The 24,594-nt window shown below is 45.6% G+C and overlaps 1 protein-coding gene across 5 annotated transcripts in view; it reads left to right on the forward strand.

The window, feature by feature from the left end:
* Positions 1 to 24,594, forward strand: part of birc6 (baculoviral IAP repeat containing 6) — a 384,970-nt gene that overhangs the window by 336,255 nt on the left and 24,121 nt on the right. For all 5 annotated transcript variants that reach the window (XM_084322229.1, XM_084322232.1, XM_084322231.1 and 2 more), the window contains one exon: positions 8,654 to 8,842. In XM_084322229.1, coding sequence (XP_084178355.1) covers positions 8,654 to 8,842 — 189 coding nt within the window. The remainder of the gene's footprint in view (positions 1 to 8,653; positions 8,843 to 24,594) is intronic.

Below are 24,594 nucleotides of genomic sequence, written 5' to 3' on the forward strand. Positions count from 1 at the left end.
AATTTTAGATTTTTTTTTATAAATATCCTCAAACTAAATGCTCAATTTGAATAAAGTGATTAATCTGATTAAATTAGTTTTAAATTCTTTATTAAAGGGGACATGCATTGCTATTCCTAGCACTATTTGGGCAACTTTACACAATTCCTGTGAGTCTATTGAACACATCTGTATGTTTTTTTTCTCCAAAAAATGCATTGTTTTATATTTCTTATCAAGTACTCAAAAGCATCATTTTCCAGCCTCAGGATTTCAGGCTATTTTTGGATGGGCTCCGCCCATACTAGCAGAATGCTTTGAGTGACAGCCACCCACCAAATAGTTCTGGCCATACTACTCTACTAACGCCAAAGTGAACCTAATACACAAACAAATATGACTCAAGCATACGTTTTCGATACAATACAATCCACAAAGGGATGACACCGAAGCAGGTACCCATGCCATACGATTTTGGGAAAACAAATGCCCGGAATAATAAGATTGCTCTCCCAATCAGTCTAACACACACACACGGCACTTGTACTAACCACGTTAGTTAGGAACATAATCATTAATTTGCAATACACACAAGTAGGTCTACATATATAGAACGAAGCACAGAGCTAAGAACGTTAGCTAAGCTAGCTTGCTCTCTCAGTCCGTCTAACAAACACACACACACACGCACACGCACACACACAGTGCTTGCACTAACGTTAGACTGTCTTGGCGCACACATACGGAAGAGTACCGTAATACACAAACGGATGAATGAACGAGGTCCTACTGCTAATTAACTAATTACGACATACTGTATGTACTTACTGATTCGATGCTTTCTTTCGGTCTCAAAGACTTACAGGCTAGTTCCCTTCTTCTTTAGCAACAGCCAGGAAATCACGGAAGCATAAAGTCCCTCGTCTTTGCAAAAATCCAAAAATGAAATTGGTCCATTGCTGGCGAAGCACGTCATCCTCAGGAAAAATTTGCAAAGACATATTAGCAGCTTTGCAGCCAGGAACAGCACATGACTTGCGTGTTTTGCTCATATTATTTACGTTAGGCTAATGGCGCTTTTCCACTGCATGGTACCTACTCGACTCGACTCTACTCTGCATTTTCGGTTTTCCATTACCAAAGTACCTGGTACCAGGTACTTTTTGGGTACTTTTTTAGTCCCTGCTCTGTCGAGGTTCCAAGCGAGTAGAAGTGGTACCAGAAAAGTCACGTGAAACACTGCAGACCACTGATTGGTCAGAAGAGAGACGCGTCACACGTTGGAGCGTCTGCACAAAAGCAGAAAGCCGCCATCTTTAATGTCTCGCTTAGGATTCATTTCATTCATTATTTGTTTGCAGCAGTGCAATAAACAAAAAAAAGGATGGATTCACTGTGTATTCTGCCTCATTTATTGATGAAACAAAACCGACATCAACCCAATTTACCACAGAGCGGAGCGTTTATTCTCACAAAAAGATTGCTGATTTGTTAAGCTTGTTGTTAGCTTAGGTGCTATTATGTGCTTGCGTTTTAGCATGGCTAGCGAACATAGCGTGATCAATATAACTCGCTATTGGTTGTTTGTACTAGTAACGTTAATGCTAGTAGAATAGACACAACGTGAGGTAATCACCATCCATTTTAAACCGGTTATTACCTAATGCTAACACTAGCAGATAGACACGAGAGGTAACGTTAAAGCTTGTTGTTAGCCTAATGCCAGTGTTGGGAAAGTTCACTTTCTACATGAACTAGTTCAGTTCACAGTTCAAATTTTTTTAAATGAACTAGTTCAGTTCATAGTTCATAATTCAAAATGTTGAACTAAAGTTCATGGTTTCAAAAATGAACTAATTTAGTTATTTTTAGTTCTTTTTGAATTCTTTTTTTTATTATAGATTTTTCACGTACAGTTACTTACATTACAAAAACACACATTGGGACAAGGGGGGGGGGGGGGGGTCCTCCAGTTCATCTCTATGCCATCATCCACACCATAAGCAAGCAAAAACGAAACAAAAAGAAAAACAAGCTAAAAGGAAAGCGGACCAAGACAGGCACTTGCACTTGCCTCGAGCGCATTCACATGTAGACATACCGGGTACATATATTTATTTTTTCCTATCCTAGGTCTGTCCATACAATGGGGCACTGGGCCTTTAGAAGGATCCGATACATTTCAGCAGGAAAATAGTCTAATAGTGGGGCCCACACCTCCTGAAAGGAAGCGTCATTGACTCTATGCATTGCACAGTGTCTTTCATGGGGTAGGAGCACACCGAAGATCTCTCTATACCACATTTGTAAAAATGGAGGCTTATCCTTAATTCAGTTTATCAGAATGCATTTCCGGGCTGAAAGTAGAAGTTTATCAAATAGTTTGAATTGTAAACTCTTTTAAATGCATACGCCGACGTGACGTCTAGAGGTAGAGTCTGACTCCGACTGAGAGAGTGCTGCTGCTGCTGCAGCTCTCGGCTTCTGCGCGCAGATTCCTGTTCCACTGCTTGTTGTGAGGAGGAGTCTGATGACGTAGCAGGGGGTGACAGGCTGGTTGCCAGATCGGGTGGTTTTACGCATAATTTTTAAGCCTGTTTACAGTGTTTTAACGTGAGTTTTCGGCTGAAATGCATTATGAAATATGGCACATCTTTGAACGCCGTTATAATAGTGCTGAGAATGAACGCACTTTTGAACTCCGTTACACAGGGCTGAGAATGAACGCGTTCTCAATTACGTTAATTTAGCGGATATACAGTACGTTCAGTTCAAGTTCGCCCCAAAATACGAACGCGTTCATGAACGATCGTTCATTGAACGCGTTCAGGTACATCACTGCCTAATGCTAACGTTAACGTCAGCAGATGGACACGAGAGGTAACGTTAAAGCTTGTAGAATAGACACAATGAGAGGTAACGTTAGCGTTAGCAGAATAGACACAACGAGAGTCTGGTTAATGTTGTTATTGATTGATTGATTGAAACTGTGTTAAACTCTGGCTTGCTCCAAGCCCTCAAGGACATAGCTATGCTCACGGAGCTCTCATGCTGTACGTCAGCGGCCCCACCTCCCCACACGGAGACAAACGAAGTACTACCTGCAGTGGAAAACGAACCAGGTACCAGGTACCTAAAGCGAGTAGAGTAGAGTAGAGTAGAGTAGAGTAGAGTAGAGTAGAGTAGAGTAGAGTAGGGCAGGGGTTCCCAAACTTTTCAGGCCAAGACCCAGAAAATAAGGCGTCAGAGAGCCGCGGCCCAATGCACATCGTCGGGTTTTTTTTTCTTCTTTTTTCTTTTTGCCAGGCGACCGATTTTTTAAGCCAAATATCACTTCAATCCTATTAAGTTAGTTCAAGTTAGTTATTCATTTATATGTGCTATTTATGAGAGGGCTAACTTGTTGCAAAATAATAATGATAATAATAATAGCCTCATTAAAATACTATTGTTGCTTCGGTTGTTATCAGCGTTTTATGTGCATAATCTGTTATTTAGTTTGAAATGTTCGTTGAAATAAGTAGATTTTTTTGTTTTTGTTTATTTATTAAGTTAATATAAAACCATATAGTCACATTTTAGAATACAATAGAATTGAATACAACTAGAAACACTGTCCTGGCCTGCTTCTAAGTTCAGTGGCCTGACAATTTTTTTTTTTTTTTTTTTTTTTTGGAAATCATCTCGCGGCCCACCCGTGGCTGCTCGCGGCCCACCTTTGGGTCGCGACCCCGACTTTGGGAACCACTGGAGTAGGGTAGGGTAGAGTCGAGTAGGTACTATGCAGTGGAAAAGCGCCATAAGTCACTGCACTTCTTTGGTCTGCTCTAGGTAGATTGTGGGCGGGCATTGGCTCCAACCACAGAGCCAATCGGATCACTATCCGCTCCATCCTCGCCTCTTTACGTCACGATGCGAGTCAAATCAGAATGTCCTAATTAACTGGAGCAGGAAATGGTCTTACCTGAATGAGAGCAATCCGCCAATATGGTATTTAGAGACACAGACACATTGATACTAACTCCTATTACTATAATACAATGCTAGACACTGAAAAAAGCCATTTATAATGCATGTCACCTTTAAATCAACTTTCCAGCCCCAGACCCAGCCCAGGGAGAAGCCCCAGCCCAACTAAATCAATTATCAAAAATGGGCGGAACATGTCCCCTTTCTATGTAAATGAGCTTCGTCGAAATCTGCTCGGTATCCAGAAAGGCCGCCGCCAATTGCACCGACCAGTTAACGCAACGCACCTGCCGTCTTTACAGACATGGTGGTAAATAAGCCCAGATCCCTAAGCGCTATAAAGAGACATCATGCCAGCGTCACTGCCAGCGTCACAGGTGATCATGGCAGCAGTAATTGTTGCCAGATGCAGGCATCATAATGCCAGGCGTGCCCGTGAAAGAATATTTCGAAGGAGAATATCACCTTTTTTATTTAATTGAGACCGAAATCATCCGGAGACACAGGTTGCCAGCTCAATCAATCCTATACATTTCGTCCTGTACAGCCAGAATCTATGGACTGATTTTGTTGATTGAGGTTTTGTTGGAACACTAGAAAATAGATCTTATGAACAGTATATGATTTGTTGGAGAAATATAAAGCCACAGGCCGAGATAGCATTCGCAACGTGGCGTGATTTGCTCCAAGTCTGGCTGTGAAAAATATGGCTATATAAGTGACTGACTATGCCACCTTACATTTCGTCCTGTACAGCCAGAATCTATCGACGGATTTAGTTGATTGAGGTTTCGTTGGAACAGCAGAAAATAGATCTTATAAACGGTATATAATTTGTTCAAGAAATATGCAGCCCCAGGCGAAGATAGCCTTTGTCACACAGAGCAGAAGAATTTTGCCAAAACAAACCAATAGTATCCAGCTGCCGAACGGCAGACCAGCCACACTCTCAGACCCAAACGCATTTCCTTTGATTTAATTATACATCAAATGATTTATGTCAAGGATTGCAATGCCTCGCTTGAATGAAGTTAACTTTTCACCTGGATAACGTCAACATTCAGGGTGAATGTAATGTGAGAAATTGGGATAAAAAAATATGTATTTTGGTCAGAGTTTGGCTGGTCTGCCGTTCTGCAGCTGGATACCATTGGTTTGTTTTGGCAAAATTCTTCTGCTCTGTGTGACAATAAATAAATGAATGATGATATGCAATTTAAACCCAAAACTAAGGCCTCAGTATGAGTTTAAGACGTGAACATGGTCATGTTTGTTGAATAAAATAAAAAAAAATTGGCAGATTCTTTTTTGATTTTTTTTGCCGATCCCGATCTTCGGAAAATCACGTGATCAGCCCCGATCACAATAAAGAGATGGTGTAATATAAAATGAAATGTTAAGTTAAACACAATATAATATAATTATGAAATCAAATATAGGCCAGGGCTTTACAACTTAATAAAGACATTGAATACAATTAAATGGGATATAAACTAAATTAAATATAGCACAATAGAATATAGTACAATTATATGTGACAAATATAATTGGAATAGGACATTACAAACATATGCAATGACGAAAGATGGTGACAAAAACACAGGACGCAATGTGTCATAAATAAAAATTAAGCAAGCTCTATACATTACGAAGTAAACGAAATACAATACGAAATGAACGGAATACTAATGGTGAAAAATACGTTATGTGTATTAATTTTGTGTCTATAGTCCAACGCATACGGCGGGCGATTTTTGCCAGGCGACCGACTTTTTAAGCGGATGCGACCGACAGAATTGTATCGCTTCCATTGTTATGAATGAAACAACCCGTTTCTCTCTCTCTCTCCCTCTCTCCATCTCTCTCACACACACACACACACACACATTTCGGGCTTATTTTTCCACTTCCTGATATCTGCCAACAGCGCTGTCAGGAGTGCAGACTGCTCCGCGAGCCAGAACCGGAAGTTAGGAACCGGTTCCTAATTAGAACCGGTTTTCGGTGCCCAACCCTAGTCTGCGCTGGTATCTCATCCTCGCAATGTCCTTAGTGGATAGCTCGCAAAGACAGAGCAGAATTCGGGTGCAAACCCTCTGCAGTTAAGGGTGCAATTCCCACCGCGCAATCCATTCTGAGTCTTGTTGTCAATAAGAGTGGTTGTTCATCAGTCTGTCTTCATACTGCCACAGGCTTTGTGTTGATGGGATTGGTTTGTTTTGACAGCTTTCTTGAAGGATCCTCCATGAAGTAATGGCTTTTGTTGGTCTTGGTGAAAGTGTGCGTGTGTCACTCAAACTAAACAAACTTCAGTATCATTTGAGCCCCTGAGGGTCGTTTCCCTTCCAACACGCATAACTCATCTTGAGAACAGTGATGACTTGAGTTTCCATCACAAGTCCACCACCACCACCAATAATGTAATGGAGAAATGTTTCTTTCCATCATGAGACCACCATTAGACTGATATAAGGTCGATATTCAATCACAGTGAATGTTTTATTTAGTTTCATATGATACTGATATTTTCGTTCTAGCATTAAATCTGAGACTGCTAGTGAAAGATGGTAACGTTGGCCGGCTGACATTTGAATTTTGACATCAGCCGACAGTGATATTTTAACTGGTCGATATCAGCCCGATATATGGATGGACTAACGGATCGGTCGAAGCTTGTACCTTGCTTGCTCAAAGGCTTGTTGTTGCTGGCACTAGACAGATATTTTGAAAACAGTAACGCACAGAGTGAAAGGGGAGTGGAATTTAGACTGAAATAGTCGGCATAATGGAGGCTTATATGCACGGTTGAGTCAGACTACAATAATCCCAAAATGGTACATTTTTTGCGAAGCCATTTTGGCGCGGCAGATATCAAAGGAGGACAGCGAACGTAGGGATTAGGGTGCCTGAACGACAGCCCAGCTGTCTCCTAGTCTCACAGACCTGCAGACAGCTGTCTCCTAGTCTCTCAGACCTGCAGACAGGTGTCTCCTAGGCCTGCAGACAGGTGTCTCCTAGTCTTACAGACCTGCAGACGGGTGTATCCTAGGCCTGCAGACAGGTGTCTCCTAGGCCTGCAGACAGGGTCTCCTAGTCTCACAGACCTGCAGACCGGTGTCTCCTAGTCTCACAGCCCTGCAGACAGGTGTATCCTAGGCCTGCAGACAGGTGTCTCCTAGGCCTGCAGACGGGTGTCTCCTAGGCCTGCAGACAGGTGTATCCTATGCCTGCAGACAGGTGTCCCCCAGGTGTCCCTCCTAGACCTGCAGTCAGACAGATGGAGGTGTGGAGCATCCATAAGGGTAATAAAGCCATAAATATCTCTGAGCCAAGGCTAGCTTGCAGGGAGGGGGGGGGGGTACTGGGATGTGTGGATCTTGCCATACCCCGTTTATGTGCACATGCGGTCAGCCAATCGCACACATATATACACACACACACACACACACACACAAATGCATTTATAGCATACAGTGGATGTAATTTTCTGGTTGGGTGGGACATGCACAAACTGAAATCCCCCTCTTAGCCTTTTGGCGCTTCCCTAGTGATGCCATTTTCATCACTTAGCTCATACGTTGGCTCATGTGTAGTCTGTGTACACACACACGCACAAAAAACATGCTGACACACATCCCACCCGCACCCCTTCATCATACATGTTGTCGTTTGCCGCACACATGCCAGCAATCATTTTCCATGTCTTATCGATCCAGGGACCAGAGAGCCAGACTCATTGGAAATGGTTCCCTCCCTTTTCCCCCCTGCTTTTAATTCCCTCATTTGCAGGGTTGGAGAGTTCATAGAGATGTCTTCATTGATTATCATTCTAGTTAGTGTCTGCTGGATCCATGATGGAAGAAACGGGGTTGTTAAATGGGGGAGAGGGGGGAGGTGGCGGCAGCGGCATTGGAATCCAGTGGTAATACTACTAATAAGCTATAGGGTGGACATTGGCTCTGAGATCTGGCAAGCCGGTTCAGGGAGGAGTTGCCACGGTGGAGTTGAAGGTCGGCGGTGTCACACAGCAGGAGCGTCCTTCAAGGTTAACTGTGTCTCCTTGGCAGAGGAGAGCAGGCAGGCAGACTGGCCGGCAGGCAGGCAGGCAGGCAGGCCTCCAACTGGACTCGGGCATCGTCGCTAATGTACACAGGGAGATGGGACAGAGTGATGGAGACTCTCCTTGAGACGAGGCCAAGGCACTAATTGAGCCGTTAATAAAGATATATTGAAGGGTATTATTTGACACGACCCCAAAAGAAATCCCTTGCTTTTGTCTGACGCTCCCTCTGTCTCCCCGGCTTCCCGGCTCATTTGTATGCCTTGCAATATTCTACCCCTCCCTCCCTCTCCTCTGTATCTCCCCCTCTCTCTCTCTCTCTGCTCTCTCCCTCTTTCATTGCTTTGTCTCCCCCGCCCTCCTCCGTCGCTGTCTCACTCATTCCTCATTTTCTTATTCCATCCTACAGACGCCACCCTCTGGCTCTTTCTTTCTCTTGTTCTTTCTCTCCTTTCATTCTCTCTCTTTCTTTCTCGCCACTCTACCTACACACCCCCTAGCAGTTCCGTCCCTACAAGTGATGCATATTTATTAGTGTGTATAAATTATCCAAATAAATATTTGTCCCTGCTTTCTCTCTCTTTCTCTCTCTCTATCTGCCTCTCTCCCTCTCTCTGCCTCTCTCCCCCCCCTCCCCCTCTCCAGGTGCTAGTGTCGGTGCAGTCTTTGATCTTGGTGGCGGAGCCCTACTTCAATGAGCCGGGCTATGAGCGCTCGCGCGGCACCCCCAGCGGGACGCAGAGCTCCCGGGAGTACGACGGCAATATCCGCCAGGCCACAGTGAAGTGGGCCATGCTGGAGCAGATGCGCAACCCCTCGCCGTGCTTCAAAGAGGTGAAGGCTGCAGACACACTCCAAAGTGCTTTCCTGTGTTACGGTTCCCTCAACACCGCTCTCTTAATGGGGAGGGGGGACCGTTTGAAATGTGCTTTTACAAGGTCAACGAATGCTGTTTTTAGCGTGAACCTTTGTACCGTTACATAAAAGGTGCAACTTTAAACCCGGACATCTCTTATATTAGTCCATTTAATTGTCCCCGGGTCTAAGAGGCACTTGCTTGATGTCTCGGATCATTAGCCTTTTTCCTTTCACTGTCGTTGTTAACCTGTGCCCATCCCCCCACCGCCCAACGCAGCAGGGATGCATAATGACCATCCTAATATGAAAACCAGTCACTCCCACAACCGCCTCCGCCAGTTTGAGGAACTGATAATGGATAATGCAACCACCAGGCCAGTGTTTGGAGCCGTTGGCAGATAATAAATTCCTGTTTATTAATTCCCAGGTAGATCATACCCTTTGGATGGAGGCCTTATCCTCCCGTCTCTCCTCCTCCTCTTCCTCGCCCCCGTTTTTTATATTTACTCCCGTCCTTGACACCGGCCACGTCGAGGCAGGCAGGCAGGCAGGCGGGCGGGCAGATAGCGTGGGAGGGGGAAGATAGCGATCAGTCACCCGCTCAGCCTCGAGAAATGTAGCAAGAGGGGGAGGATGAGGAAGAATAGTGGGATGGGGGGGGGGGTCAGCAGAAAGAGAGCGGGAGAGAGAAAGCAAAAACAGAGATGGAGAGAAAGGAGCGAGGGGGAGAAAGAAGGAGGGGGGTTCTGTAGAAAGAACGGGAGGAAGGAAAATAAAAGATAGGAGACACAAGACTAACAGAGGAAGCCAAGAAGGATGCTGTATGTCTTGGGGAGGGAGAGGGGAAGATGGAGAGAAAGCAATGCGTTAGTGTGTTTCTCCTAGATTTGCTCCACGCAGGCGAGCATCTCATAAGGCCCTGTGTTGCTGGTGCGTCTCACAGTCACCAAGATACACTGAACTCTATTCTGTCTCTCTCACACTGAACTCTATTCTGTCTCTCTTTCTCTCACTGAACTCCATTCTGTCTCTCTCTATCATGCACTACAACTAATCACTCACTCTGGGAACAAATACACAGTACACTGATATCTCTTCGCTCTTAATCACTCACTCAACCACTCACTGACGCACATGCGCGTGCGCGCGCACACACACACATTACCTCTCGAAGACTCTGATTATCTTGCAATCAATTCACCTCCTCCCCTCCTATCTCTCTGTCTCTGTTATAGCAGCTCTCCGGAGCGCTACGATACAAGCAGGATATTTATGTCCTGCATGGAGATGAATTGCGTTGGTGTGTGTCTGTGTCTCTGTTATCACTGTTATACCCACTTGCTATACAGTAAAGTAAACTGGAGCCTGCATTCACACGTCTGATGCAGAAAACTGTTTGGAGGCAATAAATCATGCAGAGACTCCCATCAACTTCTATCTGAGGTTCTATGTGTGATGAGGGATTTTCTTAACTCATTCCCCGCCAAAAACATTTATATACGTTATTGGGAGCCAACGCTTGAACGCCAACCACGTATATATAAGTTATTTGATAGTTTTTCCTTTTTTTCCGATATTTGTATTCATTATTCATCCAGGGACCTTGGTGTTACCATAGGAAATGAGTCTGAGATCGCCAAAGTGCAATACCGGCCGCATCCAGCTAGACGGCGCTATCGAGCACCCTTTGAAACCTTGTATCTTGGCCTGTGTAACGGCCAAATGTCTCCGGGCGCACTTTTCTTTGTCGGGGCGAATGGAGCGGTTATAACGATCGGATTGAGAAGCGTTGAATGCTCCCGATGCATGTGTGGTGGATTATGTTGGCGACACTATCGACACCAATACTGGGACTCACGATCAGAAAATTGGAATATTCTTTTTGGGGTACATCCTAGTGAAGGTAAGGGCTATATGATATCAATCCTGCGTTGATCCAACCATGTCTTCACCTCGATTGCAACACGTGTGTAACGTTACTCCACAACGTATGCCGTTGGTGACGATCAAAGCATAAAAAAACGACCCTCCCCCTTTCATGCATTCATGATGAAACATAATACCTATGATATAGATTTGGTTTGGGAATAGTAGCGTGTCCAGGCAAGAAAGGGCAACGCTTTTAATAGAATTGACGTATGAGGCTATTACTCAGCCTTTCGGGAATGACCCCAGACCAATCTAAAACCATACTTATATTCACCACCGTATAACACGGGAACGTATGGATGGAAACATTTATTATTTTTCACATATTGAACGATATCAAATTGCCCATAGTATTGTATCCATAGCTATAATATAGAATATATTTATAGCTCTACAAACAAGGTGACACACTCCTATCTTTTAAAGCGTGGCAGTGCTACAACAGTGCCGTCTAATGCCTGGCAGCCAATGAGTTAATACCAGCAGGCAAACATGACACTTGGTTGTTTTGGCTAAACGTCACCCTCTGTTGCTAACTGCTCCAGGTAACGTGAATGCAGATGCTAACTTAATGCTATATGAACTTTCAAATAAATCTTAAATGCTGATTTGGGTGGTCTAAACCAGCCTGCCTGTCTCGATCTTAGCACTGCTTTCAAATTATGAAATAGCAATTCAATCAATTAAAGCACAAACATTTGTGACTAGCCGTAGACAGTAGGGACTTGTTGAGCCATCTTCAAATTATTTTATTTCTTTTACATATTATGAAAGTACAGATTCATACCTTCAAAATAAGCCATCACTTGAACATTTTGGTGGGATACTTTTCAAGCTACTTCCTATGAATTATGGTGATATCACAAAACGAAGGAATCGCGCTTTACTGTAATACACCAAACACGTTGTCATTTTTCGGCCTATTTATGAATAGTTTTCAAATAAACGCTAGATTATCGATAGTATATGTGTACTTATGCACGCTATAGAAGCGGGCTGAAAAATCGATTATCTTATTTCCTGATCAGCTACACACTCACAGCCACACACACATATGGGACACATTGATATATAGGTGAAAACAGCTCTTATTATCCCAATACTGGCACAGAAAGTGTTAAAAAGTTAGGCGCACTGGTGCAACCAATGTAAAAAGTTAGTCTGGAGCCCTGAACGCTAGCCCATTCTCTGGTCTCTGCTTCAGTGCATAAAATGGTGTGAATAACAGCCATGGCAGAGGTTTGTTTCAGAAGAGCATGGTCTGAAATGAGACTCCAAATGTTTGAATACTTTGCAAAAAGACTAGTTAGTATTCAGTCAGGGCCTTGCCGCTGCAGTATCCCAGCTTTAATGAACCATTGTTTCACATCACAATGCCCTCTTAACATCACCAATCACACAAGGCTGGGCCAACCCTAGTCTTTTACAACGATGACATTATTACTGCCCTGCCATTCACTACATTCATGTTATTGGTGTGTGTGTGTGCGCGCATGTGTACATACAATGGTTTTTAGTGTGTGTGTGCATGTCTATATACAGTAGTGTTCATGTGCGGGAGGGTGCTTCCACAAAATCTATTGTGTGTATGTTATGGTCCCTTCCAAGTCAGCATCAATTAACATAATAACAATTAAGTTCCCACATGTTTACTACCCTGCCAAGCCAAATAGAAAGCATTCTCTCTCTCTCTCTCTCTCTCTCTCTCTCTCTCTCTCTCTCTCTCTCTCTCTCTCTCTCTCTCTCTCTCTCTCTCTCTCTCTCTCTCTCTCTCTCTCTCTCTCTCTCTCTCTCTCTCTCTCTCTCTCTCTCTCTCTCTCTCTCTCTCTCTCTCTCTCTCTCTCTCTCTCTCTCTCTCTCTCTCCCCCCCCCCCCCTCTACCTGCAATCATGCGATAGAGAGAAGACATCTGTTTGTGAAAGTCCAACTGGAGTCCTTACGGACCAATCTTTTCTTTCAATGAGACATCATTTAGAGTGCCTGCCAGACGCTGGCGATTAGGCTGGAGAGCGGTTGCAGACAGAGAGAGGAGAAATGTGAATGTGAGGGAGGGAGAGAGAGCGAGAACACCTTGTCCTCTCTGCTCTCCTCACCTCGTCTAGAAGAGAAACCCAGACTGAATTATGGGGGCTCGTCCGGACTCTACACTCCTTGCGTGGCCCCAGTCTACCTGCTCTACTGTCCTTCTTTGATCATATATATATTTTTTTATTCAGCACAAAATCAAAATCAAAACAGTACAGATATGTAGATATACTTTACATCACGTTCTCAATCAACATCATGTCTGTACCGTATCATTAAGAGACAACTATGCTGGGCGGTCAGGTGGCGTAGCGGATATTGCGTTCGTCACCAACCCCGGAGACGCTGGATTCGCCTGTTCGAATCCAGCTCACAGCTCCGGGGTTGTCACCAGCTTGGCTGGCCGTTCACACTAATACAATTGGCAGTATTAGAGGGTGGGAGAAGCTGGCGGGGTGGGTCCGGGTCGTTGTAAACAGCGACTCCTACAGTTCGGTCGGGGCGCCTGCTAAGCGCGGATAGGATCTAAGGGCGGTTGTGTGATCCTTCCACGCGTTACACGCTCTCAGTGAGAGTCCGCGCTGCCAGGTGAAAAGAAGCGGTTGATTGGCTAGACGTGTGTCGGAGGAAGCACGTGATAGCCTCCACTCTCCCAGACCGATTGTGGGGGGTAAGTGCGCAGCGACCAGGAAGGGGATTGGGAATTGGCATAACGACTAACATTGGGATGGGAGAAAATCAGAGGAAAAAGGAGGGGGGAAAAGATAATAAAAAAAAAAAAGACTGCTATGCTTGGGGAATGGGAAGGGGCGTGGGGGACACACAAAAACCAACAACAAAACAAAATAAATAAATAAACAGGTAACCTAGAAAGGCCAGAATATACTACGTGTCAACCTCTCTTCTCTGGGTGTAGTACAGCAGTAGCAAACATTCTCTTATACCCAAGCTTTGGTTGTATCACCATCACTGCATTACAAATCCAACCCTTCATCCTCCATCACTGACCTTTCTCAAAAGCATGTAAATGCATGCAGTTAGGATTGCGTCCTTCTTCCCGTTCACATATCCCTTCTATTCAGCACAAAATCAGATATACCTTACAACTAGTTCTCAACCAACATCCTGTACCGTGTCATCAAGAGACAGCTATGCTTGGGGAAGGGGCGCAAAAATAAATACATTAACAGAAAAAAATATTTAAAAAAATTTATAATGTTTAAAAAAAAAAAAACAGAATATACTACATGTGTGGTTCAAACCATTTTAAAAATAAAATGACAATAAAATGGGGAGTGAGATGAAAATAATAAGATGAAAATAAGTAATACATTGCCTTTATAGCCCTATTCGCTCTATACAAGCCCACTTTCTATCGAACTGTTCACCTTGCAACCTGATCAGATGAGTCATCCTCTCCATGTCCTGAATTTCTTTAACTTTGTTTAGCCATTGGTTATGAGTTGGGGGACTGGGTTTTAACCAATTAATTGTGATCATTTTCTTGGCAGCAGTTAACAGTATTTGAAGAAGATACACACTTTTCCTTTCTACGGTCCTTCTATGGCCCCCACATCGTACAGCCCAGTCTACCTGCTCTACGGTCCTTCTATGGCCCCCACATCATACAGCCCAGTCTACCTGCTCTACGGTCCTTCTATGGCCCCCACATCACCCGTCTACCTGCTCTACGGTCCTTCTATGGCCCCCACATCATACAGCCCAGTCTACCTGCTCTACGGTCCTTCTATGGCCCCCACATCATACAGCCCAGTCTACCTGCTCTACGGTCCTTCTATGGCCCCCACATCATACAGCCCAGTCTACCTGCTCTACGGTCCTTCTATGGCCCCCACATCATACAGCCCAGTCTACCTGCTCTATGGTCCTTCTATGGCCCCCACATCACCCGTCTACCTGCTCTACGGTCCTTCTACATTTACATTTACATTTAGTCATTTAGCTGACGCTTTTATCCAAAGTGACTTACAAGTTCTGTACGACAAGCCATCAGGAAGGGCACAACTCTATCAGCTGAGCAACAATGTTCATCAAAGTGTTGAGTGCTACAGTGTAGGTTTATTTGGACAAGTGCATGACAGTAAGGTTAGTTAGGGTTAAATATATATATATATATATATTTTAGATAATGGTTGAAGAAGTGCGTCTTTAGTCGACGGCGAAAGATTGGACGTGATTCGGCTGTCCTAACTGGGGTGGGTAGTTCATTCCACCATTGTGGGGCAAGGACTGAGAATAGGCGACTTCTCTTTGATGACCCTCCCGGAGCTTGGATAGGAGTAGGTCTGAGGCGGCCCCCACATCACCCGTCTACCTGCTCTACGGTCCTTCTATGGCCCCCACATCACCAGTCTACCTGCTCTACGGTCCTTCTATGGCCCCCACATCACCCGTCTACCTGCTCTACGGTCCTTCTATGGCCCCCACATCACCCGTCTACCTGCTCTACGGTCCTTCTATGGCCCCCACATCACCCGTCTACCTGCTCTACGGTCCTTCTATGGCCCCCACATCACCCGTCTACCTGCTCTACGGTCCTTCTATGGCCCCCACATCACCCGTCTACCTGCTCTACGGTCCTTCTATGGCCCCCACATCACCCGTCTACCTGCTCTACGGTCCTTCTATGGCCCCCACATCACCCGTCTACCTGCTCTACGGTCCTTCTATGGCCCCCACATCACCAGTCTACCTGCTCTATGGTCCTTCTATGGCCCCCACATCACCCGTCTACCTGCTCTACGGTCCTTCTATGGCCCCCACATCACCAGTCTACCTGCTCTACGGTCCTTCTATGGCCCCCACATCACCAGTCTACCTGCTCTACGGTCCTTCTATGGCCCCCACATCACCAGTCTACCTGCTCTACGGTCCTTCTATGGCCCCCACATCACCAGTCTACCTGCTCTACGGTCCTTCTATGGCCCCCACATCACCAGTCTACCTGCTCTACGGTCCTTCTATGGCCCCCACATCGTACAGCCCAGTCTACCTGGGGACCATCTGCATATTACTATATAGAGCGGCCGCTCCTGATCTATGGCTTCATATATGTCAAGAGAGAGCAGGACAACGTGTTTTCAGATGCGCAGCTGAAATATTCACGTTATTTAAGGTATGTCCTGGACTGTCTGAAGCGTGCTGTGTACAAAGTGTCTTTGTTCGAGTATGTATCTGTTGAGATTGAACACTGGAGGTACATTATTCATGGTCAGAGTTGCTCTCACACACGCATACACGCACGCACACATACACACATACATACATACACACACACACACGCACACGCAGACACAGACACGGGTTCCCAATAGTATTCCATGCTAGGTGGAGGCAGAGGTGGTTATCTGTTTGTGGGTCTTGGAGTGAGTAGAGCATTAGTTTTGGCTTTTAGCATGGCAGGAAATTGAAGCTATGATTAGAAAAAAACTAAAAAGCAACACAGGACTCTGACGTCAGCCAGGCTGGATGGTAAGAGCTGGGGGAGCTGGGGGGACTCTGCAATACTGCCTGCCTGAGCGATCACACACACACACATACAGAGAGAGAGAGACGCACACACATACACACACAAAGAGAGACACGCACACACACACAGACCCTGAAATTCAATTAAGTTCATGTGAGATACTCCTGCTTCTCTCGCCGCTGTCGCTTTAGTGCCTGAGACACAGTGGAAAATGCCAGCAACTACGTGCTGTCTGAGAGAGAGCGAGAGAGAGAGAGAGAGAGAGACACACACAGTATTCTGTCTTAAGTTGTAGTGGTGTAATGATCTCAATTGACCATATTCACATGGCGGCCATGTTGCTCTTATGTCATGTTCAGGTTGTGATTTAAAATCCCTCTGTCTGATCTGGATATAAGGAGTCTCAAAGCCCCACTAGCAGCTGTGTTACTCTGATATTTGTGACCTACAGCTTTATAGAATACTTTAGCGAACACAGACTCATGAGCATGATATCCGCTGGTGTTATCTGAAATTGTTGTTGGGAGTTTTGCCGTGACTTATACTAAATGTGGAACATGGCGTATCTTATCAGAGTCAAAGAAGCAGAGCGGTGTTTCCTACACTGAGGATGATCGTTTCGGATCTTCAGTGCTCACTGGCCTGGGCAAGCAGCTATTGCAAAGCTAACTGGCTACACAGCTAACTGGCTAATATTAGCTGCCTCTCAACACAGTCAAACTGCCTTTTTGAAAAGGTGAAAAGATGCGACGGCTGTTACCTCGAGTATCGGAGGGGACTCGTGCTATGTATGACTTAGTCCACATTGCAGCCGGCTTGTGGGAGGCAAGAAACAACGTTCGAAGACAGGGGAGGGTTGAATTGGACGATATGAAAAATTGGGATGGGAGAAAAATAGAAAATGGGAGAAAAAGCGGATAAAAAAAAAAAGAATAACTACAATAATGACAAGACAACAAAAATAACAAACACAGACAAAAAAACAAATACAAAATATACCTAGACCCCCCCTCACTAATCTATCACCTAAACCCCCTCCCCCCCTTCTAATCCATATCGTTAGCCTCATATGACAGCCGCCCAAGTCACCCTCCAAGCCTGATGGAAATGAGCCTCGTAAATCAGTCACAAGTCATACGAGTGAGTCAGGCAAATGGGGATTTTTTTTTCGTAACAAGTGTTCTGACTGGTCGAGGACATAGGCACTAAGCCAGTAAGATGCAGCAGTGTGAGGAGAGTACAGTCGGGCAGAAATCTCAATTTGACAAAAAAGGGAATGACCTAGGGCAGGCAACTATCGTATGAGGCCAAGTTGGCCAACGATATATTGATCCGTCAACCATAAGGGTTGGCTTCACATAATTACAACCTAATCTAATATTATCCCCCGTTGGAGACATAGGTTCCTAAGGCTGTCCCATCCTTGCTCCCCCCTCTATTATCCCCCCATTAGTCCTTAAATAGATAAGTCAAGCATCTCACCGTACCTCTATCTAGGCAAATTGGTTGAAGATACCCGTAATTCCTTATAAAAATAAAAGCAACACCAGCAACCTAAACAAAAACCACAAAATACTCATATAACCTCGGTACAACAACATAAGCACAACATAATTATAACTGTGGCCCACATTAAACATAGGCCAAATGCCAAAACAACCGTGAACAGGCCTCTTAGCTGAAACATTGTGGAAAAAGAACGGCTAGCTTGAATGAGCACATGTAGTCCTGCGCACATGAGGTTAGCTGACGGAGCATAATGTAATTCACGCACATGGCCGTGTTCAGTTATCTCCCATGGACACATGCAGCACTCCAGCAATTGACCAGCTAGCTTAATTTAACAAAGAAAAAATTATTAAATAAACATAGGGCCAGCTTAGCCTGTCGAAATTCCACATACCTGTTGTGTCTATTCGCCAGTGATGCTACAGATTACTTGTAACAGTAATCTGATTACTGATTACTCCTTTAAAAAGTAATCTAGTTACTTTACTGATTACTTGATTATCAAAGTAACTTAGTCGTTTATAATTCCCCGATCATCAGTAACTGCTTTATGTAGGTTGGGTGGATATATTGATCAGATGGTTTGCAAACAAGGAAATGCACAATCGGGTTGAAAATAACGTTATATTCCTCTTACCGTGGGCCAATGAGACTGGCGGTGAAAGATCCCAATTATACGACGCTGATCGCCTAGGTCCATTTCCGGTTTGTATGGCGCAATAAACGCCGAAATCATATCGATTATTAAGTTTAGAAAGCGATCCATTATGTACATAGTGTCTGTCGGGAGTCCCGTAACGAGATGTGACTGCCGGAAGATTTTCATCTATGCACTGATGGCACATCCTGTTGGCGAGTGTAACTCACCCGACCATCCACCAGGCGGCGGTATTGAGCCGTCGTTGCAGTCACATCTAAGGTCCAGCTGCAGGACCGGGGGTGGGTATATGAATTATGAATACCATGGCGAAAAAATTAAATATTGATTTCAAAAACGCTGTACAGCGATCCTGGCGGTCAACGCATGGCGGCCAATAACGCTGGACAGCGTTTTTGCCGCTGGATGTGTTAACAATTGTGTGTATTGAGCTGTATTGTATTGTACCCATTCTGCAATCTGTTAATACAATTTTCAATCAATCAAACCTTTCGTCCAAAGGTCTCGAATAGCTCCTTTACTGTCCTGGCCAATTCAACCGCAGCTTTACCTATTAGTCTGCGAATGGTATCGAGGCTTGTCTCGTTCAGTTCGACCGAGGGAGACACGCTAGCAGACTGCTTCGTTCCCCCCCGAGTCATCGAACGTTTAGCTGCCATCTCCAATGCTCAAAAACGTGTATAGTCAAGTCAAGAGTTTTATTTGTCACGGCATACAAGTATACAATGAAATTCGGGTGGTCTTGCCCGCAACGATGTGCAATACAGTAGTAACAACATATAATAGAATCCAATAAAACAACATTGTGCAATAAACAAGTAACATAGTAGGGCATATCGGTATTTGTACATAAGTTATTTACAGAGCATGAAGGACATGCTAGGTCCTGTGGTAGTGCAATACACTGTTAGCTACGGATGAGGCACTGGGTCTTTCGGTACATTGCTATTTTATACAATCTCAGGTTATGCTATACTATTTTTTAAGTGACCTTTCCTTAGTGGCCATAAGTGTGGACGTGTGCAGCATGAGTGTGTGCTTGCTCATGTTAAAGTGGCTGCTAGTATGTGAGCGTGTATAGTGTGTGTGTCGTGTGTGTGCTCATGTGTGCTTGTCTGTGGAGAGTTCAGTGTTCAGTGTTCAAGGCTCTGATGGCCTGGGGGAAGAAGCTGAGCCGAAGCCTCTCTGTCCTAGTAGCTGGGGTTCGCAGGCGTCTGCCTGACCTCAGCAGCATGAACAGGCTGTTGTTGGGGTGGTGTGGGTCTTTCATTATTCTGCAGGCTCTGGATTTGCACCTCTTGTTGTATAGAACCTGCAGGGGTGGTAGTGCAATACCCGTGGTACGCTCGGCTTAGCGGCGAGCGCACCACTCTCTGTAGGGCCTTCTTGTCCTGTGCTGTGCTGTTTCCATACCAGGCAGTGATGTTTCCAGTCAAGATGCTCTCTACAGCTCCGGAGTAGAAGGACTGGAGTATCTTCCCAGATACTCTGAACTTCCTTAACTGTCTCAGGTGGTAGAGGCGCTGCTTCGCCTTTTTTACGACTGGTGTGTTGACCATGTCAGATCCTCTGAGATGTGGACCCCCAGGTACTTAAAGCTGCTCACCCTGTCCACGGTAGCCCCGTTTATCCTCAGTGGTGTGTGTGTCTCCTGCTGTCCTCTCCTATAATCCACGATCAGCTCCTTGGTTTTACCAATGTTCAGGAGCAGGCTGTTGTCCTGGCACCAGCGTTCCAGTACCTCAACCTCCTCCCGGTAGGCCTTCTCGTCGTTGTCCGAGATCAGCCCCACCACCACTGTGTCGTCCGCAAACTTCACTATGGAGTTGGAGCTGAACTTGGCCACACAGTCGTGTGTGTATAGTGAGTACAGCAGGGGGCTCAGAACACAGCCCTGGGGGGACCCGATGCTCAGGGTGATGGTGTTGGAGGTCTGACCCCCCACCCTGACCGCCTGGGGCCTTTCGCTCAGAAAGTCCAGTATCCAGGCGCTCAGAGCAGAGCTCAGACCCAGCTCGATCAGCTTGTCCACCAGTCTGGTGGGGACTATGGTGTTGAACGCTGAGCTGTAGTCAATGAACAAGTCTCACATAGCCCCCCTTCTGGCGGTCAAGGTGAGAGAGGGTGCTGTGCAGTACTTGGGAGACTGCATCGTCAGTGGACCTGTTTGGCCTGTATGCAAATTGCATGGGGTCCATATCACTGGGGAGGGAGGCACAAATGTGATCCTTGACCAGCCTCTCGAAACATTTCATGGCCACAGAGGTGAGTGCCACCGGTCTGTAGTCATTGAGACATGTTGGGGAGGGTTTCTTTGGTACAGGGATGATGGTAGACATCTTGAAGCAGGCAGGGACCACTGACTCCGCCAGGCATTGATTAAATATGGCGGTGAACACGGGGCTAGCTGGTTGGCACAGGACTTAAGTATACGTCTGGGCCAGCAGCTTTTCTGGTGTTCACCTGCATAAATGCTCTTCTCACACTGTGTTCCGACAACGAGAGAGCGTCCCCGCCCCCCCGCGGTTGCCCCCCCCCCCCTCCACAACAGCCGGCGCGCCAGTGACGTCACTAGCCGTTGAGCTAGCGGCGCCACTGTCTACACCAAACCGAGCGTAGAAAGAGTTGAGTTTGTCCGCGAGAGAGGCGTCGTCGCTCCCCATTGAGGGGGCGCTGACTTTGTAGTCAGTTTAGGGCTGGGCGATAAAACGATAACGATAACTATCGCGATAAATTATTTCCTCGAAATAAACATGAAACGTGGTCGCAACGTTTCGATATATCGATTTTGCAAGCTTGGATATGAGCACACGCACTAACAACCAATCAGTGAAGGAGATGGCCGACAAGGCTGGCTAGGATAATTAGCTTGCACGGCACTATTTTATAGTTTACGTGCCGAGTGGGTGTGTGGCGTGAATTCTGAGGCCACAGTTATAGTAGTGTGGGGTATACGGTGGACGTTGTTGCAATGTATTAGGGCGGAACAGAGTATTTTAGGGTGATATTTAGTGCATTGGAAACGAGGCTGGCTAGGATAATTAGCTTGCACGGCGCTATTTTATAGTTTACGTGCCGAGTGGGTGTGTGGCGTGAATTCTGATGCCACGGTTAGAGTAGTGTGGGGTATGCGGTGGACGTCGTTGCAATGTATTGGGGCGGAACGGAGTATTTTAGGGTCATATTTAGTACATTGTCATGGGATACACCGCTTGCTCTGGCTAACTGCTAACGTGCGCGGACTGATGACGACATCAACTCGAGACATTCGCAGCAGCAAAACAAGTCTATTAATAGCCCGTCCATCGGCGCCGGGCATAAGAAGTTAATTAAACTTGACAGACATTATATCGACGATAATTATCGATATTGAGTTATATGAAAATAATTTTATAATTTTATCACGATAACGTTTTTGGCCATATCGCCCACCCCTAAGTCAGTTATTGTCCTCAGTCCCCGCCATAAGCCTCTTGTGTCGTTTTGTGCCATTTGTGTCTCCAGTTTATCAGCATATGTCCGTTTTGCAAGTTTTACAGCCTTGCGCAGAGTATAGACTGAAGCCTTGTACTCTTCCATGTTTCCTGACTCTCTGCCCAGGTTGTAGGCAGTGGTGCGGGATTTCAGAACTGCTCTGATAGTACTGTCCACCCACGGTTTCTGGTTTGGGAACACCCGCACCTTCTTTGTGGGTACAAAACTATCAGCCAGTGTTGTGATGAAGCAGATAACGCTGTCGGCGAACTCGCTGACGTCACTGGCGCTTCCTTGAAACATATTCCAGTCAACATCCTCAAGCTCGTCCTGAAGCGTGGCCTCTGATTGGTTGGTCCATTTTTTTGTCTCACGTGACACGACGGCGTCACGTGATCTTTGTTTGTAAGCCGGAATGAGGATAATGGAGTCGTGATCGGATGAGCTTGTAGCCCCCGTCAATGGTGGAGCCGCTACAGCCTTGTAGCCGGCTCTGAACGGGGTGTAGCAGTGGTCGAGTGTGTTTCCTCCTCTTGTGGAGCAGGCGATGTGTTGAAAAAAGGACTGCATCACTTTTTTCAAATTCGCCTGATTGAAATCACCAGCTACGATCATCGCTGCGTCCGGATGTTTAATCTGATGTTTGTTGAGATGATCTTGTAGCTCTGCCAGGGCCCTGTCGGTGTTTGCTTGTGGAGGGATACATACAGCAGTCATGATGACCGCAGTAAACTCTCGGGGAAGGTGGAAAGGGCGGCATAGAATGGAGAGATGTTCCATATATATACTCGACGTATCTAACAAAATACTGTGAAAAAAACTAAAATAAATAAAGACTAATGGGTAAAAGTGTGATAAAATAACATACTTTGGGGAGCTCCGATGAAACATGTCCTCATCCTATGCCGCCTGGCCACGCCCACGCTCTTAGCATAATGTTTAAGGCTCATTTTCATTGTTTAAATAAACATTTAATTTAGCTTTTTTTTTGTATATATAAAATCTGATTAGAACTCTGTAGTATGAAGTATGTAGTATGCTCTGTAGTATGAAGACTTGAAAATGGAACTGTGACGTCAAAATGTTTTAAGTCGTGACATCGTCACTAGGTCAGCGATGTCAGCTTCTTTGTTTCCACATGAGCCCAGATTAGAACCGTCTCTGATGGAACAATCTCTCTCCATAGATTCATATTTTATTTTTGGTTTTGTGTGAGAATCCAAAGTTCCTGCTTGTTATTTATAGAGCTGGAGATAAAGAGAGAAGAACATGCTTGAATTATACAGCAGAAGATTGTCAGGTGGAATTAAGGACAACAGGTTGAGTGTTGAAATATAGATCCCTTTGTCTGTGTGTGTGTGTGTGTGTGTGTCAGCGTTAGTGAGTGTGCATGTGTGCCTGCAGTGAATGTGTTAAGAGAGCTTTCTGTGAGTGCATTTGTGGCGTAAGATTACACACACGTAATGTGTGTGTGTGTGTGTTTTTAGAGGACACGATGTGTGTGAGAATGATGGCAGTATCATCACGCACATATGAGCTGAAGTGTGAATGGGCCATTAGCTCGCACTCCAGGTGATATTAACTATCCCCTGTCATTCCACCCCCATTTTCCCCCTAATGGCACGGTCCAACATGGGATGGAGGTCAATGTTGTGGGCCAATCCATTTGATTTATGGGTGTGTCAAGGATATGTATGACAGATCAGGCCATGCGGTCCCATGCATCCTTCCAGTGACCCCTGATGGCCTTGGACAGCTGAATATTGAGGTGCACTTGATTCACATGTCAGGGGGGCACAGTGCAGATGGACTGAGCTACATGCCTTACATGCCCCTCTACCTTATCATATTTAAACAAGAAGATGAGGCTTTCACGCACACACCAGATACACACACACACTTGGGGGCTCAATCACACAGGCATGCACACATTTGCACTTTCTCATTTTCTCTGTCTCATACACATATTTAGACTCTGTCACTCACCCAAGCGCATACACACACACACACACATAGTACAGGCAGTAAGTCTCATACACGGAGGCACCACAAAGTGCTACTCTCCCATCTTGTCGAGGAAGTGAGTCATTGTGTTGAGCTCCATTATGCTGCATTATTGATGGGTTTTAGAGAGACACCTCTGCTAGGGTAGGACCCACTCTTCTCTGTGTGTGTGTCTTAACCCAGCCCAGACTGGTTAAGGCTGTAACTGGGGGAAGGTGGGAGGGAATAGGACTGTTTGTTTAGTTGGAGAGCCATGGTAGGACTCAAGTGTGATGTGCTGGCATCTCATTTAAATGCTGTTAAAAACACACACACATGCACACACAGTGACAGGGGAGAGCCGGGAGCAGAGTAGCAATGTGCCACGGCCGCGGGGGTTTCCATGACGACGCTGGCAAGGAAATTGATCATTTCTCTAGTCTCCTCTCCCCACTCCATCTCTCTCTCTCTCTCTCTCTCTCTCTCTCTCTCTCTCTCTCTCTCTCTCCCTCCCTCTCTCCCTCCCTCTCCCTCTTTCTCCACTTCTCCCTCTCTCACCCTCTCCGTCTCCCTCCCCTCCCCGTCTCTGTATGGCAATGCAATGTGTGTCCTGGCAGTGCAGATGCACTGTGCCTGTCAGTCAGAGGCAAGAGAGAATCC

The sequence above is a fragment of the Notolepis coatsorum genome (assembly GCF_963971535.1).
Source record: "Notolepis coatsorum genome assembly, chromosome: 9".
NCBI classification, from domain to species: Eukaryota; Metazoa; Chordata; class Actinopteri; order Aulopiformes; family Paralepididae; genus Notolepis; species Notolepis coatsorum.